General features: G+C 39.1%; 1 protein-coding gene and 1 non-coding gene across 3 annotated transcripts in view; both read right to left on the minus strand.

The window, feature by feature from the left end:
- LOC144762250 (exportin-5-like) overlaps window positions 1-19,235 on the minus strand; it is a 1,106,737-nt gene that overhangs the window by 280,429 nt on the left and 807,073 nt on the right. For both annotated transcript variants that reach the window (XM_078647393.1, XM_078647392.1), the window contains exon 25: window positions 9,466-9,560. In XM_078647393.1, coding sequence (XP_078503519.1) covers window positions 9,466-9,560 — 95 coding nt within the window. The remainder of the gene's footprint in view (window positions 1-9,465; window positions 9,561-19,235) is intronic.
- Window positions 10,923-11,027, minus strand: LOC144765378 (U6 spliceosomal RNA). The gene has a single exon (XR_013597377.1). It is a non-coding gene; the product is annotated as a U6 spliceosomal RNA (small nuclear RNA).

Genomic DNA, 19,235 nt, shown 5'->3' on the forward strand with positions numbered 1-19,235 from the left:
ACTCAAGGCTATCAGAGCACTTTACATGAGCACCAGTTACGTTACACAAGAACACATACATTTCTTTGTTAGGCACGGGAAGATTAACCGCTATATGTATCAAGCTATTTAGCATTCGCAAAGGCCGAAATTCTGCGAATTTCGGCCTTTGCGAATGCTAAATAGACAAATGGAATGTATCAAACAAGTTTGATGCAAAATAAGGATTAGCAAAATTTGCTAATCCTTATTTTGCGATTGCACTTAAGGAATTGCAAATTTTGCAATTCCTTAAATGCAATGTATCAAACAAATATTATGGAAAAATTGCCATTAAGGATTAGCAAATTACCACCAACTTCTAGTTGGTGGTAATTTGCGAATTCTTATCAAAAAGCTTTTTTGAAAAAAACCAAAGGTGCCACATGACGCCCATACATGCCCTTAGGGCATGTATGTGCGCCATATGCCCCCAAATGTCTTTTTCAGGGGTGCAGCAGGGTGTTCTTGAGACACCCCTGCACCCTTGGAAAAATCCCTAATTTGCGATCAGCAAATTGCTAATCGCAAATTGCACTTTCATTCCTATGGGCCTCTTGGCCCATGGAAATGAAGGGGTAATTTGCGAATGACAATTTGCTAATCTCAAATTAGGAATGCTAAGGAATCGCTATTGGAAAGCGATTTTGTACATACATACCGTTTTGCATTTCCTAAATAGCGATTCCTTAAAATTCGCTATTTAGGAAATGCAAAATGGTTTATTGATACATATAGCGGTAAGTGATTTGCCCAGAATCCCAGGACGTTGACCATCATTGCCGAGACTCTAACCTGGTTCCCCAGATTTGAGATTGACCGCCCTGGCCCGATCGGCCACATTAGCTCCCCAATTGTTGATAGCAATTGTGAGGTTAGTAGGGGTACAGGGTGGGAAATGAAGTATAATTAATTAATTATACATTTTAATTTAGTATTAATTATTTAAATGATAATTATGCAAATTGTGCAATACTTAAAAAAAAAATTAAGTCATATTTTCGTTGCAGGTTGCTTGGTATAGGGATTTGGTATTGGAAGTTAAGTAATTGATTAATCATGAAATAATAATTTATTAATTATTTAATGGATTGCTCATTATGTGAATTGTGCAAATATATTTAGTAAGTTTTCTTTTAGGTGTAGGTTGTTGAATTTGTAGGGGTATGTGAAGGTAGTTAATTATTCATCAAAATGAATTATTAATTTATTTGTAATTATTTATGATCAATTATGTAAATTGTTAAGCAATTATATATTCTTTTACAATAAGCATTAGGTGTGGGCTGTTGTGTTTGTAAGGGCGTAGGGTGGGTGTTATTTAACCTAAAATTAACAATTAATTATTAATTCATTATTTAATTGATCATTAAATATGTTAAGTGTGTTATACTTCTTTATTTTAGTTATATTTTAAGTGTGGGCTGCCAGGTTTGTGGGAGTATAGTGTAGGAAATAATTACATAAATATTTTTTTGTATTTATATTTATATTTATTTTTATAGAGCGCAACAGCTACCCTAAGGTTTCCCGGCGCTAAGACAGAAACTAAAACAAAGTAACAATGGAGAGGGAAGATAGTGAGCAAATGGAATCTGTTTATTGGTTAAACAACCATGTCTTCAGGTTTTTACGGAATTGCAGATGGCATTCATTTTTACGGAGTTGAAGTGGGAGCGAGTTCCATAATGAGGGGGCCAAGTAGGAAAAAGAGCGACCTCCCTGTCTAACTCGTTTAATCCTAGGTACCTGGAACTTATGTTGGGTCGAGGAACGTAGGATTCTGGGGGGGACGTATTTCTTAACCAAGGAGCTCAGATAGGCAGGAGCCTTATCAGCTTTGATTCTATGCATGAAACACAGAGCTTTAAATTTTGCTCGTTGTTCGATCCGGAGCCAATGGAGGTTCCGGAGATCAGATGATGTAGGGGATCTTTTTGGTAACATGCATATCAGTCTCACAGCTTCATTCTGCACTGTTTGTAGTTTTTTAATAACATCCTTGCGAGCTCCCAGGTATAGGATATTACCGTAGTCCAATCTGGATGTGATTAGAGCTTGGACCACGGTTTTTAAAGTGTCCTGGGGGAGCATCCACCTGATTTTTCTAAGCCACTTGAGTATGTTAAAACACGTGGCTGCCACTCTAACCGTCTGTTGTTTCATGGACAGGTCTTCATCAAAAATTATGCCCAGATTGCGAGCGGTACTAGAGGGGGTGGGTGTGGGCCCCATCTGGGAGGGCCAATGTTGTGGGCCCCACAAGGAGGCTTGTTTACCAAACAGAAGTAGTTCCGTCTTTCCTCCATTGAGTTTTAACTTATTTTCATGCATCCAGCTGGCAATATTGGTAAGGCCCAAATGGAGGGAGGATGGGTTTGAGTGTGCATTTGCTGAGAGAGAGTACACAATCTGGGTATCGTCTGCATATGAGTAGATTGTCAACCCAGATTGTTCTGCGAGGAAGGCAAGGGGACTAATGTATAAATTAAATAACAAAGGGCTCAGTATTGATCCCTGAGGGACCCCATAAGGTTGATTGTAGGGTTTAGATGAGGATGTGGTAGAAAAGACTTGAAAGGTTCTGTCGGAGAGAAAGCTTTCAAGCCACGCCAGTGCCGGTCCTGTGATGCCATAGGTTTGCAGGATGTTAAGGAGGATGGTGTGGGAGACCGTGTCAAATGCGGCACTTAAATCGAGTAATATAAGTGCCACGGTCTCCCCATCATCAACTTGCCGGCGTATGGTTTCGGAAACCCCAAGAAGGGTGGATTCCGTTGAGAATCCTGTCCTAAAACCAGATTGGGATGTGTGAAGGAGAAGGTTAGATTCTGTAAAGTGTGCAAGTTGGGAGACAATATGTTTCTCCAAAATTTTGGAGAATAAGGGTAATAATGAAATTGGACGGAAACTGGATGGATCCTGTGGATCTGCAGTGGATTTCTTTAAAAGGGGTGAGACCATGGCATGTTTCCACGGTTTGGGAACAACAGCCTCTCTTAAAGAGGTATTTAGCAGCTCTAGAATGAGCGTTAATGACGAAGTGTCCAGTAAAGGGAGGATTTGGGGAGGGAAGGGGTCGAGGGGAGAGCCCGACTTAATGGATGTTATAATTTTTTGTAATGAGGGCAGGTTGAGGGGGACCCAGTTGGTTAGAAGCTGGGGGTGGGCATCTAGGACGGGAGTTGTAGTGACTTTTTCAGATTTGGACAGGCATACCGAGGAATTCGAAGCTGATGGAAAGGTAGTTAGGTCTTCGAATTCCTCATATATTTTGTCAATTTTATTTCTAAAGAATTCCGCCAAAGCATCACACTGTGCAGAGTCCAGGGAAGGTGCTTTTGGTTGACAGGATGAACCAGAAAGTTCCTGGACTATTTTGAAAAGTGCTTTTGGGCGATTATGAGCATTTTCAATAGTTGTTTTGGCGAATTCAGCTCTAGCTGATGCACAGTTAGCATGATAGCGCAGAAGGGCTGCTTTATATATTGCTTTTTGTACGGAATCATAATGGGCACGCCATCTACGCTCTAAATTTTTACAGGCCGTTTTTTCAAGTCTGAGGGCGTCTGTAAACCAAGGAGCGGGAGGGTGAAGAGGAGTTTGTTTTTTACTTTTCAGTGGAAGGCATGTATTAATGGCGGAACTAAGCCACTTTTGAATAACTGTAGCTTCACCTATATTTGTTATATTAGTGAGGGGCCTAGTGTCCCCAAGACAGGTGTTGAGCTTGGTGGAATCCAACTTTTTCCAATTTCTTAAAATTCTGGGCCCAGATGGAGGTCTACAAGAAGTGGTCAGTTGCGGCATTGCTATCGCAAATTCCACTAAATGGTGGTCAGACCATGGAATAGGTTTCGATGGTTTGCAGGAGATGTTATCTTGGTTAAAAAAAGATTGGATCAAGGAAGTTACCTGCCTTGTGGGTTGGACCCTCGTTGTGAAGGGTGAGATTTAAGGCCAGTAGATCTGCTATAAAGTTGGTGCTGGTGTGACTAGAGATGTCATTTAGATGAATATTTAGGTCACCAACTATCAAGAAGTTCGATGCTTCTAGTAAAAATGGTGCAATGAGCTCGGGAAAAGAGGCTGCCCACATGCTGGCAGTGCCAGGGGCTCGATATATTAAAGCACCAGATAGTGTAAAGTTTGGAGATAACTTAAGCTTAAAGGATCCAGCTTCACAGTTAGGAATGTCAAGATCTATCCATTGACATGTGTAGCAGTTTTGAAAAATAATGGCGATACCGCCCCCTTCTTTATGTATTCTGTTTTTGCTGATATAGCTGTAGTTAGTAGGTAATGCAGCTGCTATGTCTGGACCTGAGCTATTGGTCAGCCAGGTTTCAGTAAGGAAAAGTGCTGTTGGTTGTGAATCTGTAAGTAGATCATAAACATCACTTTTATGTTTAGGCAATGATCTACAATTTAGACTGATAAAAGAGTGGTTGACTAGGGGTTTAGTGGGGGTAGGTATATGCCGTACTGGAGGAAAGTCGGCCGTTTCCAGGTCGATTTCAGACGGTATGGAAAGGAGATGAAGGTTACAGTCAGAACATACACAAGGAGTATGTGCACAATTTATAAGTTTACCTTTGGAGCATGTGGGAGGGATAAATGCCAAAAGGGCCTCTCTCGAGTACGTAATATGAGAGTGACCGATAGGGCCAGAGGTCTTGGCCACTGGCCACGTCTGGTCGCGGACGGGCGCAGACGGGCAGGACTTTGGCTTGACTTCGGCGCGACAGCGGCGTGCCCGCTGCGCGCGACCGCTGCGCGGCCGAGGACACATGATTTATATAGGTAGGGGCGGAGTCAGCTGCAGGTCGCTGATTGGTTGTGCCCTGGAAGTTGCAATCACTTCCTCTGTGGTGGGCGTGGCGCCGTCCCTCCACTCAAACCAAACTTTTGGCGGTGGACCGGGGATCAGGTGCGCTTTACATGTAAATGGGTGAGTGCAATTACAAGTTTAAAAAACACAATATAAACACTTTAAAATCGTGTGCAATACTTAATTTTTCCCAGCGCTCGAAAATCGTGCTCTCCTGTGTCTCACAAAGTTTCAAATCAACAGAGTGAAAGGCAGGCGCGGCTTAAGAGCCTGTGGGGAGTCAGCTGCAGGTCGCTGATTGGTTGTGCCCTGGAAGTTGCAATCACTTCCTCTGTGGTGGACGTGGCGCCGTCCCTCCACTCAAACCAAACTTTTGGCGGTGGACCGGAGATCAGGTGCGCTTTACATGTAAATGGGTGAGTGCAATTACAAGTTTAAAAAACACAATATAAACACTTTAAAATCGTGTGCAATACTTAATTTTTCCCAGCGCTCGAAAATCGTGCTCTCCTGTGTCTCACAAAGTTTCAAATCAACAGAGTGAAAGGCAGGCGCGGCTTAAGAGCCTGTGGGGAGTCAGCTGCAGGTCGCTGATTGGTTGTGCCCTGGAAGTTGCAATCACTTCCTCTGTGGTGGGCGTGGCGCCGTCCCTCCACTCAAACCAAACTTTTGGCGGTGGACCGGGGATCAGGTGCGCTTTACATGTAAATGGGTGAGTGCAATTACAAGTTTAAAAAACACAATATAAACACTTTAAAATCGTGTGCAATACTTAATTTTTCCCAGCGCTCGAAAATCGTGCTCTCCTGTGTCTCACAAAGTTTCAAATCAATTCAAAATTAAATATTAAACTGTTTAATAATCTTGTACATTTTTTGCGTTTTTAATTTTATATAACTTGCACTAAATAAAGAAAATAGCACCTTAATCTGGTCCGTGTCTGCGTGGTCTGTGGCGTAGAGGATTCCTGGTACACGGAAATGAAACGCTGAATCTTGTATATATATATATATATATATATATATATATATATATATATATACATACATACACACACACACACATATATATGTATATATATATATATATATATATATATATATATATATATATATATATATACACACACACATTTTATATGAATAGTTTTATATTCATGATCAACTAATAGAGTTGTTAAAATATGTTAAGTGTTTGTAGTTAAGAACATTCCCTGCTGTTGCACAGACTGGGTGTGAATAGTAAATGTAACCCTTCCGAATTCCAAAACTTTCCCTACTGTTGCACAAACTGGAGTGGGAATAGTAAATATGACTCTTCATAAGTCCGAGGCTTTTCCTACTATTGGACAGACTGAGTGAGGAAAGGGGGGAATAGTAATTTTTACCTCTTTGAATTCCATTGCTTTCCCTAATGTTGCACAGACTAGAGTGGGAATAGTTATTTCCTTATTTAAATGCTTATTTTTAATTTCTGTAATGTTTAATACTTTTTATTTGATAGTTTTTTATATTTAGTTTATTAATTTAGGTTAATGTTTTGTAATTGTGTTTTAATATTTTCGTGTATATATATATATTTATGGATTTTAAAATAGGATATTGAAAGGATAATTAAAATTTTATATAAATTACATTCTATTTTTATTGTTAGTGTTAAATTCTACATATATATTTGTGTGCTTTTATATTAATATATTTTTTAAATATTAAAAATTATGTATTTTACATTTTAATGGTATATATTCTACTATTTTATACAATATATAATGAAAATCAATATTTTTTACGTTTTTTTTACAATATTAGCGTGAAACAATATTTTTTTAGCAATTGTTTTGTTTATCATTATAAGCATACACAAACAATATTTTTAACACTATATTTTAGTATCCGGATATTTGCGCAAACGATATTATGTCAGTGCTGTTATTTTCTAAGAAAAGAGCTAGCTACCAGTCTCGGGGCAGGCTCTGGATCAATACTGTGTTGTCCACAGCATAGCGATCCAGAAAGACAGCCCCTGCCACATCTCCCTCATCCACAACGGACCCAAGCAATGACTAATGCTGCTTATGTCCTCATAGCCAGGAGGTGCCAAGGATACATAGCAGAAACCTCTAAAAGAAGGAGCACTGTTTTGCTAGTTACTTTTCCTGTAGCATTGCCAGGACAAAAAGGAAATGATGGTGCAATTATTTTAATGTCACCAAATCCAGGTGAGTGGGTTTTTGGGTAAATCAGCCCAGACACTAAGGTACTCATTTATCAAGTTGCTCTGTGCAATGGGAGCTTAATTAACTGGTCTCCAGCACTCTGCTAAACCATGCCACTAGTCTGATTGGGTCTTCAGTCAAATTGCAACTCTAGTCAGTGAGACCCAGTTGCTTCCCAGCAGTATGAAACCATAACGATGTATTTATTTATATATTTATTCATTTGGAGGTTTTGTAAACTGCAGTGTGCTTAGTTTCAGAATGTAAGACATTCAACTGTAGAAGTGCCAAAACAGTATGGTTTTCAGGTCTTTGTCCTAATGCCGGGTGCAGAGGATTTCGAAAATTATCCTTGTCTTAGCCAGGAGTCAATGGAGAGTTTGAAGCTGGTTTAATGAGGTCACACACCCTTAATGTTATGTTATGTTATGTTATTTATTCTTTTGTATAGCGCAACGGTTACTCAAAAAGAGTGTCCCGGCGCTTTAGGTAAGGAGAACTACTTCACCATAACATAACACAGTAAAAGAAGGGAATACAAAAACAAACACAGTAAAAAGGGACTACTGAGAGGCCTACTGGGTAAACAACCAGGTTTTAAGACCTCTCCTAAAATCTCTCCTTAAATATTCTCCATCAATATAATTTTGAAGCCTGTGCCTTCTGTAATAAGTCTAAGCACAACTTCATCAGGCCTCTGGTTTCAAATCTAGAAGAAAATACTTTATGAGGAATGTAAATAAGACACTGCCCCCCCCCCCCCCCACCCCACCTTTCCAGACCACCAGTTTAACTTCAGAAATAAAGAAGAGATCAGCATCAAATGGAACTGCTAGGTCTCATATTTATGGGTGGAATGGTACAGTACAAATGGCAGCCAACGTTATGGGCGAATAGTTAAGATTCTGCACCACCCAGCTGCAGGATCTTAGTTTTATCTTCATTCAAATAGAAGAATTTCTTTTTCATACAATATAAAGCTAGATTCAAGCATGTGGTTTTTTTTGGTTGATGTTTCCCTGTAGAAAGATTATTTGGGTACTGCTGGAGTATTCAGACATTGAGGGGCACCTGACAATGCTCAAGGAGTTGTGCCAGAGGGTGCACCAGACATTTTAAACTAGCAGAGTAGATTAGAGGTTTTGCTCCTGGACACAAAGGAATGTTGGCAGACAAGATTGCAAGCTATCATCTGCGAGTTGACCTTTGTATTTCTTCAGTGCTCTATATCTGTTTAAAACTAGCTTGTGCATCAGTTAGAGTGGCGTAAATATGTTTTGAACACTCTATTGTGATACCAAATGAGACATAGCTATTTAAGAAGGATGGCTCTGCTGTAGTAAAAAATCTGGAACTAAAGCAAATGAGGGCGAACAAAGCAAACACAAGGAGAAAATGGACGGAGCACCAAAACTTTTCAGACACACCCAGTCATAGAATTGGGTTGAATCCATCATCGTTATTTAGCTCACTTCACCACCCCAGTTCAGTCCCAGCTATATGCAAATCAGTTTGGACCCTGTGCCTCATGGGAACAGTCCAGGCCGAACTCCCATGCCAGGTCTTCCTGGACCGGAAACAAGGATCCCGGGACCGGTTTCGGGGTAGCACCCCTCTTCAGCCAGGCTAGCTTGAATCCAGTGACAAAGTGAGCGAGAGACCCACACCTGGGCATACACTGTCTGACGAATACTTTACTGTTGGCATAAAAGGCCTGAAGGTAGTCTGTACTCCAACTATAGCTTTTGCATGCACTGCAATTGGCCTCCATAGCAGCATTTTGCCTGCAGCAAGTCCCAATCATAAACTGAACTACCTCCAGGAAACCGGTTTTGGAATTCAGCACTCCTAACAGAACAGATTACACAGGGCAGCAGTGGTATCCATCATAATCTAGACAATGATTTTCCTTGACAAATCATTCATTTTGATCTAGCTCTAGGATGTACAGTGTGAAGTTCAATTGGCACTACAATGCCCAAAAGGACCAGTATGGTTGTCGTAACCACTGTTCTACTTGCAGGCCTTTACCAGGGGTCATACTTAAAGTTGGTGCAGCTCCAAGTTCTGGGCTACAAAATCTTTAACAATCATAACTAAGCACCTGTTGAAATATTACGAGGTGTGTTACTTATGTACATAAAAGGGTAGATTAAGATATAGGAATCAAAGTATGTGTGACCACAGTGAAGAAAGAACTGTAGATAATGCTAGCATGCATGGGCAAAATCCTTTTGCCTACATACATTTGATATAAGCAACATACACATAATCACTCTACCTAGCTACTAATACAGAAACTTTTCAGAGTAATGAAAGGAACAAAGTTTGCAAACGTGAGCAGTTGTATAAATGTATCTTTGCTCCAACGGTGTGGAGGAGGGATGATCTTGAAACTTACTGATGAATTTCATGACGTCTCGGGTCAGTATCCTTACTTGCTTTTCGGCTTGATATTCTGGGGACTCTGGATTTTCATCCTCAATGTTGTCCTCACTGTGAGAAAGACGGAAAAGATCAAGATGTCAAAGACATCGTAGGGAGGACAGAAGGGCAAGACATTTATTTAAGAGACCTAAACTGCTAATTTGAACAATGTGGAGAACAAAATGTTCTGCCTCAAATGTTTCATGTGTGTCCTTTACTTTAAGTGTTGAAGTGAACACTATCGTCCACATTTACAAAGCCATTTACAGCCACAAACCTATGCTTACAGACCAAAATGGCTCCATTTACGTCTTTCAGGTATCCACTGGAGTTTACCTGACAAACACTTTTACTACTGCAGAATTGTACAACACGACTGAGAATACTTACGTAGTAGTAAATCCCAAGCAATGAGTAGGAAGATCAAAGTGTGGTTTGCTTTGAGGATTTGTGAACATGCAGAACTCATGAGTTTGTTGGCTTTCACAAACTCCTCTTTGATCCCAAGCCATTTTGGAAATGGGTGAAAAAAGTTTTTCACAACTGTGATATGACTTTAAATTCCCTAAAGCTGTACATTTAAACTCAAGCATAAGAGTAGGTCTACAGGTGTAAAACCTTTCAATTTTGCCATTTTTTTTAAACTATCTTTTTTTTAACCAGATAAATAACACACTCAGAGATGGTAACTCCTATGAGCTTTTAGTTAGAGTGATTCATGGCTGACAGCAATTATCAACATGAAAACACTTACATTAAAAATTAAAAAAATCTAAAATAACATGCAAATCAACTACAAATGCAATACATTATTGCACATATATGCAAACAATTATATGTTATAGGTTATATGTCACAAATTATAGGCTACAGTGTACACATGCCCAAATGTACATAATATGGATATTACAGGAGTGTTCTACACAATAAAAAAAACATTAAATGGGGCCACTTATAAAGGCATGTAAGAGTAGGTAGAACAATACTCCTGTAGTATGCTTACAGATGTATGTTTATTGGCTCCAAAACATCTAAAGTTCAAATAAGATTGGAATATTCAGGTCATATTCCCTTACAATTAATGCAAATAGAAAGGACTGTGCACCCTTTCACTTCGGTTGCCTGGACATTTTGAGACAGATTCACAAAGCCATAAAAGAGTATGTAAGATAGCACTAATATAGTACTGCTTCCTGTAGTCAAATTCTGACTAGGCGCCTCAATGTTTTACACATGCACAGGACTGGAATTTGTATTTTTAATTGTTTGTATAGCGCTAGAATAGACCCAGAAGGGATATCTCTGAGCTTCAGCAGGACTGTGAGGGCATGGCAGCATATTCCAACAGGATCAGGAGCGACAGAAAAGGAAGGACTTAAGCATTTTCCTGATCTGCAGATGTTCAGAGCACTGTCCTAGTGGGAGCGGAAGAAAAATATGGAACACTTCACAAATTTGCGTGTCATCCTTGCGCAGGGCCATGCTAATCTTCTCGGTATCGTCCAATTTTAGTATATGTGCTGCCGAAGCCAGCACATATCCTTAAAATGTACTTTATAGCAGTACTTTATTCAACAAAACACCAAAGTGGCAATAGCTATTCTCTCTTTGAAGATGGTGCACAGACGTTAGCAAAAGGTTGCAGTTTTCAGATAACGATTTTAAGTTTTTTCAAAGTGCAGCGGTCAGCGAGTTAATGAATGTACACAGCTGGTTTTCCTGAAGGCGATGGATAGCATTTCAAGTGCTCAGTCCTTCTTCTGGGAACTTAGCTTCCGGTCAGTAAATTTTCTTACACTGGTATTCAACACAGATAAAATAAAACTTGTTTGCTATATATATCCTTCACATATAATATATTTTATATGTTATATGTAAATGATATATGGTATGTTCATATATATACACTCCAACACCTGTTGTAAGAGACAGAAAAAAAGTACTTGAAAATATAAAGCAAATAAATTATACATCTAAACATAAAAAGCTTAGCACATATTAAAACTACTATGTGTGAATGTATGTGGCATATTTGCATGTATATTTATTTTATAAAGATATTTAATCGAAATCAGGATGCAAGGAATAGAATGTGTGCAATAGGTTACAATCACATTGCAGCCGACTATCCAAGTCAGAAGAAGGGAAGCAGGTAATAGAGTTTTACACATGTCAGTTTCTCTGTATTGTGGTGATCTTTGCACTGTAGTAATAAATGTGTATTTGTTAGAACAGTTAATCTAGATCACGTTAGTTCCCATATGTATTTCACTGCATGGCATAAATATATTTATTCCAATGCCTAACACTAATCACTACAGTACAAAGGTCAAATCCCATATGGCCCCAGTACCACAGCAGAACGCATTCATCTAGATCATGCTCTTGGATACCTCCTGCTCACACTATAGGCCTATGGAATGTGGCCGAACTATGGCTCTGCTTAAATACCTATGGTTATAGTCTGGTACATTTGTATAAGCGAACACAAAGGGAAGAACAGCATGGCATAAACCCTATATGCAGGTGTGCAGTGATATGCTATTACTGACATTGTTGAGGGAGGGGAGGGATTTGCATTACATAGCTCATGTGTCAACATAAATGATAAATATATCACTCTTGGTTCAAAAGCTTTTGTTAAAGGAAGTACGCAGGACAAACATGAAAGACAAACTATGTATGCAGATGTGAAAAAGCATAATATGCTATCTATTGCTATTGACAAGGAAATGGAAGGGCATAACGAGTCCCCCCGCACTCAACCACAGTAATACATAGCATATTAAACAGGGAGCATCTGCATCTGCATATATACTATATATTATCGCAAGGGAATTGTTTATATTATCACTCTGTAGATCTGCATATGTAGTTTATGTCTTGTTTTTTTACCATCTGCAATACTTCTAAACAAAGGTATTTAAAGAACCAGAAAACAAGGCGCTAAATGAAGGACATAGTCACAATAACCAGATCTTGTAACTATTTTTCTTATTTTCTGTAGTAAACTGATTGTAGTATGGAAACGGCTAGGTGTTTTTCCAAATCAGTAAGCGGTACTGTGGAGGTGGCACAGTCCTCTGCAGTGAAGTAATAAATATGTCAACGTGGGGATATCAGTATCCTATTAAATAATAGGTTTTATTGGGCCACATTTATATTTACGGGTGTGGCACAAATATATTTTAACTGCTCACCATATAGATTATTAAAATAGAACTTATCACTTCCACATTTTAGCAGAAGTGTGTGGACATGCAAGTATGTATAACATTAAAAATAAATATGTATGTCCCACAGTTAAATATAATGGACTGCATCAACCAATAGCCAGTCTGGTTATATAAAAGGCCCGTGAAGTAACAGATTCAAACCTTGACCGAATGCGGGAAGACGAGATTTGTGGCTCACGGACCGGTGACAACGGTAAGAGCAGATAGGCATTGGTATTGTTTACCACTCTCGTAAGCTAGTGAAGTGTGAAACTCGCCCGGGTGACACCCTCTTTCCCTTGCCTTGCAGCTAGACCAACGGCTCGAGGAATTGCTCAAACGCTGAACCGCCCCTTAAGTCATCTAGAGTTGTGCAAGTGCACCGGTAAGAATTATTTACACGGGATACATGCCCGTTTATTGCAGAGAGACAAGCTAGAGATATCCATGTTTTATAATTAGGATTTCGTTTTTACAGCTGCCGCTGCCGGTGTCTTTATAGAGCGGTCTTTCATCCTACCCGCTACCAAACGAACGATTTGCATTTCGTCAAGTCTGACCGTCCCCCTGCTTGTTCTTACGCCATATTTAACCCTCTGAGCAGTTGGGACGTTTTCTGGCACTTAGTTGGTAAGCACCGCCTGGTTTTTTCCAAATTTAAAGAATAAGGTAATAAGTAAATGTATATGTATAGACCATGTATCTGAGATTAGGATTTCATTTTTTCAGCGACCGGGGTCTACACAGAGCGCCGTTTTATTTTGCCTGCTACCTAACGGACGGCCGCCATTCCGACAAGTCGGTCAATCCCCCTGCTGGTCTTCATGTAATATTAAACCCTTTGAGGAAGCGTGGTCTTGTAAAGTTAAGTCGGTAAGAACCGCTATGTTGTCCAATATAAAAAGGAAAAATAAACATACTTTACAGCATCTAAAAAATTGTTCTAACTCTAGGGGCGGGAGCACAGGCGGTCAACAGCGTCCCCAGCTTTCTGACAAAGCGTATTCTAATACTGCCAAATGAAGATATGCCACCACATTCGAGGTAATAGGCACTATTGTTAAATATGTAATATAAATGTGCTTCCCCAATGAAATTATATCAACTTATATGATACTTTTTGTCCAAACCATTTCAGATATTAAATACTTTGATATATCTATGACTGGGTAAATTCGCTGTGTAACTCGCCTCTAGAAAATTGAAACTCAATACGCACCAACGCCCATTTGAGACACGCTATAAGGTGAGACACTTTTTAGTGTGAGTATAAAGTACTATTTAATAAACAAATCGCGTAATATAGGGTAGAGACAGGTTCTCGTGAAATACATGTGTATCTGAAATATCTGTCCCCCAGATAAAAATAGTGTAGGGTTTATATGTGTGTTATCCAGTGATACAGGCAGATACTGGCTCACAGGCAGAGACTGGCCTACATGTAGGAGCTATTCATCTGTTTAGTAATTTTATGATTTACCAAGTTTTATTTATTTTCGAAGAACAAACATGCATTAATAAATTAGCAAGCATTCCTTGTGGTGCCATGCTGGATACCCTTCTCTGCGAGGTTCACTCTGCACAGTGGACAGAAACATATCTACGGCTGTGCAGACTGATACGCCCTTGGGGTATGCCTATACCTAGTCTATGTATATATACAGCACAGTATATACTTATGCCAGCCTAACTCGACAGAAACGTGTCTCTAAGTTAACAAAATAAGTTTGTCCTTAAGCTATCAATGAACCACCAGGGTCACCAAACAACTTTAAGTGTATAAGGACAATAGTAATAAGGTAATAGAATGATAAGACATGTTTGTGCTCTATTTTTATGATGTTATATAACCAAAGTTGACACTGTGAATAGCATTTTTAATAAGTTGATGCTCCACCTTGAAGATGCATAGATGCACATATGTATAGAGACAACAGACATAGTCTAATGGGTTCTATTCAGATGTTTTGAGCAATATTGCGGTATATCAATAGCCATGGAAGAATGTTTAGCGGTACAACGAACATGTTATAAACAAGTGCAAACTGCTTTACCAGGAAAAGAATCATACAGTAAAAAATGTCCATGATTATTATTTTTACAGAACACCGATGGTACAGTCCTGAGGAAGACACTACTTACGTGTCGAAACGCGTCGACAGGAAACCATCAATTTTAAAATCTTTATCAAAATTTTTATCTTAACAAATCATGTATAGTTACAATGAAGTTTGCATTGACTCTGAACATTGTAATGTACTTTTATCATATGAAAATTTTTTATGAATATCTGAGAAATTAAAACCAATTTTTATTGGAGAAAGCAGTTTGGCTAATGTTGTTGTAGATAATTCTATCTACATGTGTACTTGCTAGTACGTTTGTGTATGCCTGGGAACTTTTGCTTACAATTATTTTGTCCCACAGTTAATCACATATTCAATATATAATTCAGATATATTCCTATACCTGCAATTACATATACATATAAAGATACTTGTTATTAAACATACAATGTCTTGATTATGTTCTTAGCGACACTCGTTCGAAAGTCTTTCAAGCGTCCACTGCTTAAGAATCCAAAATCATCTGTGTGTCCCATTGCTTATATATGATGCACCATGAAGAAAGGATGCAAGCATTTCTCTGGATAAGACAGTAGAATGGGTGGTGTGTGTTTGTGTATACACACCCACACGCACACGCACATCATACATATATAAATATCAGATGAATCTTGTTCAAGATGTACATTCTTGTCATGATGGCAAAAGTCGTGATAAAAGTGTATGTTGCAAACACTGAGAAAATGGAGGAGGCATTTGGGATCCAGTGATGCGGTGTAGTAGGTATCCACTTCTGTCTTCAGGTGGCTGTACAAAGGTTGCATGTTGGATTACAAATCTTCCTCACACCAAGTCGATCCTTTGAGCGCCTTCAAGGATGGAGTGTAATGGGTTGGCTTGTTAGATGATGGTATTAATAACAATATCACTTATAATAATGTATTATTATTAAACTCTCGGTCTGTCATGGTGTAACAGGAACACAGTTTCTGTAGTTAGTCTAGGGTCTTACCCACAAAAGGCCCTATTTACCTATTGCACACTTTAAAACCTAGTCTCTTTGGATGCTGTATGCCCTTTCCTTTTCACCTAGGGAAAAGAAGAGAACCAGCACGCTAGTGTGCATCAGCTGAGGCTGTATGTATGTATGTATGTATGTATATGTGTGTGTGTGCGTGTGTATGTATATATATATATATATATACACATGTGTGTATGTGTAAATATATACATATATGAGTGTATATATGTGTGTGTGTGTGTGTGTATATATATATATATATATATATATATATATATACATATATATATACGTGTGTGTGTGTTTGTGTGCGTGCGTGTATGTGTATGTAAGTTTGCATGTATATTGCACCAAATACCCTCCTGGGCTGCTCAGTACTCTGAGGCAATTCATTCAACACACAACACCCTTCTTAACAGAAGTCGCCTTAAACCTCCAGCTGTGACCGGATAGTTTTCAGTGTCTTAGTGTGGTGTTTGTTCTGGGCTCTGAGATTCGAGAGTAGGTCATTCTGAGCTGTAGCAGAAAGAACAGCAAGGCCCTCCTAAATTTCTTTGACCTTTGGAACTTTTTCCAAAGCAAGATTCCTGGGTCCCAGCACTCCCCTTGGGATGTGCCATCTCAATTATACTGCAATTAAGCCTGATGCCGATCTGTGCAATGCCCAATGAACAATGCACACATGAAGATGACCCATGTAGCCACTGGAAGCCTATTAAAATGCCAATACAGGATAAACATGGTATTTCTTCTTGAAGTGCACCACGGTTCAGGTTGCTGTACAATGCAATGTCAGAAGCCTGGAAACACAGTAACCATCGACAGATTCTGTTGTAATAATTTACTATGTATTCAACCAAAGGCGACAAGTCCTGGAAGTAACTTTGAAAAGTTAAGAAGGACAAGTACAATTGTCTTCAAGTGGAAGAACCCTGCCTGGACTACTGTAGTAATCTGAATTTTCAAAGCCAGTTGCTCATTAAATACATATTTGTTTCACAAGAGTAACCAGTTCTGGACAAAGCCTCTAGGCTAGTAATCCGAGGGTTCACCAACTACCATCTCAGTCTTAAGTTTTACCTTTCAACTGGTTTGAACATATTGCTTCACAGTGCCCAGGCTGGGAAATTCCACTTTCAATCAAAGTTCTCAGGATGAAACCTGGAAATCAACTGGATGAGATCTGTGGAATTATAAAACGGTATCCATAATATCTTAATATATCCGCAAATGGTGGAATGCACAGATTAAAAAAATAATGGTGTATAAGCAGAACTCCTATGGTGCACCACAGTTAAATCTGAACATTAAGGCAAACCAGGACAGGAACTCCATGAACAACTAATGTCCCAGAGAGGAGTCAAACCACTCAACTGACATTTCCTCTTGGTCTATAGATCTGTTGAAGGCTGCTGACAGATTTAAGTATCTCAGCACGTTGATGCCCCCCTATCCAGCTTCATTCGTAGAACATCCAGAAAGGCAATAAATACCTCCATGCTGTGATACTATATAAAAAAACCAGTTTTTGATCTGGGTTGGTATTTTCCCCAGTAAACAACTGTAGCTGAAAGTACCACCTCGTTCACCAGATAAGGGTCCTTCAATACTGGATAGAAGATGGATGCATCATTCTCATCTGCATTTGTAATTTTCTTTTGAAGTATGAGACGGACTTTCTTCCAGCAGTCTGATCATCTCTGTGGCATCCATAGCCGACTGGATGAACTCTTATTTGAAGAGTTTAAACGAAAGGAAATCAGATTGAGATCCAGGAGCTTTACTAACAGCAACCAATTCAGTGAAACTGATCGTAGTCGTAGGGACCTAAATCCCGACTAATCCTTCTATTGGTCAAAAATAGTAACAGGTTTCTCAGTGTTAGTACTATTTTTCTTCTTTTGTACCTCTCTACAGATTAATTACATTTTCAATTTGAAAACCATATCTGTACACAGAGATCTCATCAGAGAATTGGGAAATCCTTAAATATCCTATTTTTGCCACTCGTATAATTTTCCAAGGCACCTTCTGTGAGCTACTGCACTGAAGATCCTACTGACAAGATAGATCCTACTGTATTGTGAGAATTCCTTATAGATCAATTAATTCTAAGCCAGATGCTGTTTTAGTTATCTTTTCAAAAACGTTTTACTCATCTTAGCTTACAGCAATGGTCAATTGATCTATTTTTTTAATCAACGGCGGCTGCCTCAATTTTTAGTTTGTTTAAAAGAACCCACCCTTCAACAAGATGGCATCCCAATAGGGGCCAGCAGGTGAACTTATGGTATCTTGTTTGATTAAGCAAAGTCAAAAGTATGCCCTTGTGTGGATAATAAAAAAAAGTCTCTATACATTTTCAACCAAAACTCTGAAGTCATCTGATACAGAGAGAGCATTAAAATCGTATTCAGGTTAGCTACTATGACTGTCAATTCCTCTGCAAATTGTGCATCTATATAGTGGAGCGTGGAGTGGCTTAAAACTGAAACAATCAGTATGAATTAAGTTTTACCCTAGTCATAACAACCGAGGCTTTGCTTCAAGTCATCTCCACTAATCACTGCAAACCCATAGTCTTCGCCCTATTTTCATTCTTCAAAAAGAAGGTAAACCTTCCAGCGGCTTGTCAAGTCATGTGTGGAGGACAGCTACACTTCCACCACGTCACAGTCATCAGATCCATGAGCAATTCTTAACTGCTAACCTTGCATTAATCAAGATGTCTTTCGCTGGTCTGCCTGTTCCATAATCTATTCAGCGATGGAAATGGAGTTGATCCTAAATTTTCCTGGTAGTTTTGTTAATCAGCCAGAAGATGTCTAAAGTACTGATGGAAAAGTCTGAATTACCCAGAAAGATACTAGTTAGTTGCTCAAGGTTTTAAATTTTGAAAATGTCTTGATTTTCATCCTTTCCAGGGAATATGGAGTTTGCATTCACCTGAGCAAAGATCTTGCCTCCTTGCAAGATACTTTTCACTGCACAACAAGCTCATTATCACTGTTGAAAGGACAAAGAATCTCAACCTACATGAAGTTTTCCATTGAGCTTCATGAAGCTTGAAAAATATCTTTGCATCTCCACACACTCCTAAAATGTTCCTTGAGTGTCGAGTATATTGTCCAGTTTCATGAGGAGCAAATTCTCACTCTCATATTGGGTTGCATCAGCATTCATAGCAGGATCCAGGGTTCACGGACAGCGGAAGATTTATGCCGTCAACTAGTTCTCTTCTACAGAGGCAAGGACGCCTTGTCAAATGTATGTCAGTGTTGCCATTCCAATTACACAAAGATTGCTCTGGCGATATGTGTCTACATCTTTTTAGAATGGTTTTCTGGACTCTCGCTGGCTTAAGATACATTTGAAAAATGGGAAGCATTAAGGTGTTTGGGTTGGATTTCTATACAAGGTAACGATATGTCAAGACCCAGTC

The sequence above is a fragment of the Lissotriton helveticus genome, chromosome 6, assembly GCF_964261635.1.
Source record: "Lissotriton helveticus chromosome 6, aLisHel1.1, whole genome shotgun sequence".
NCBI lineage: Eukaryota > Metazoa > Chordata > Amphibia > Caudata > Salamandridae > Lissotriton > Lissotriton helveticus.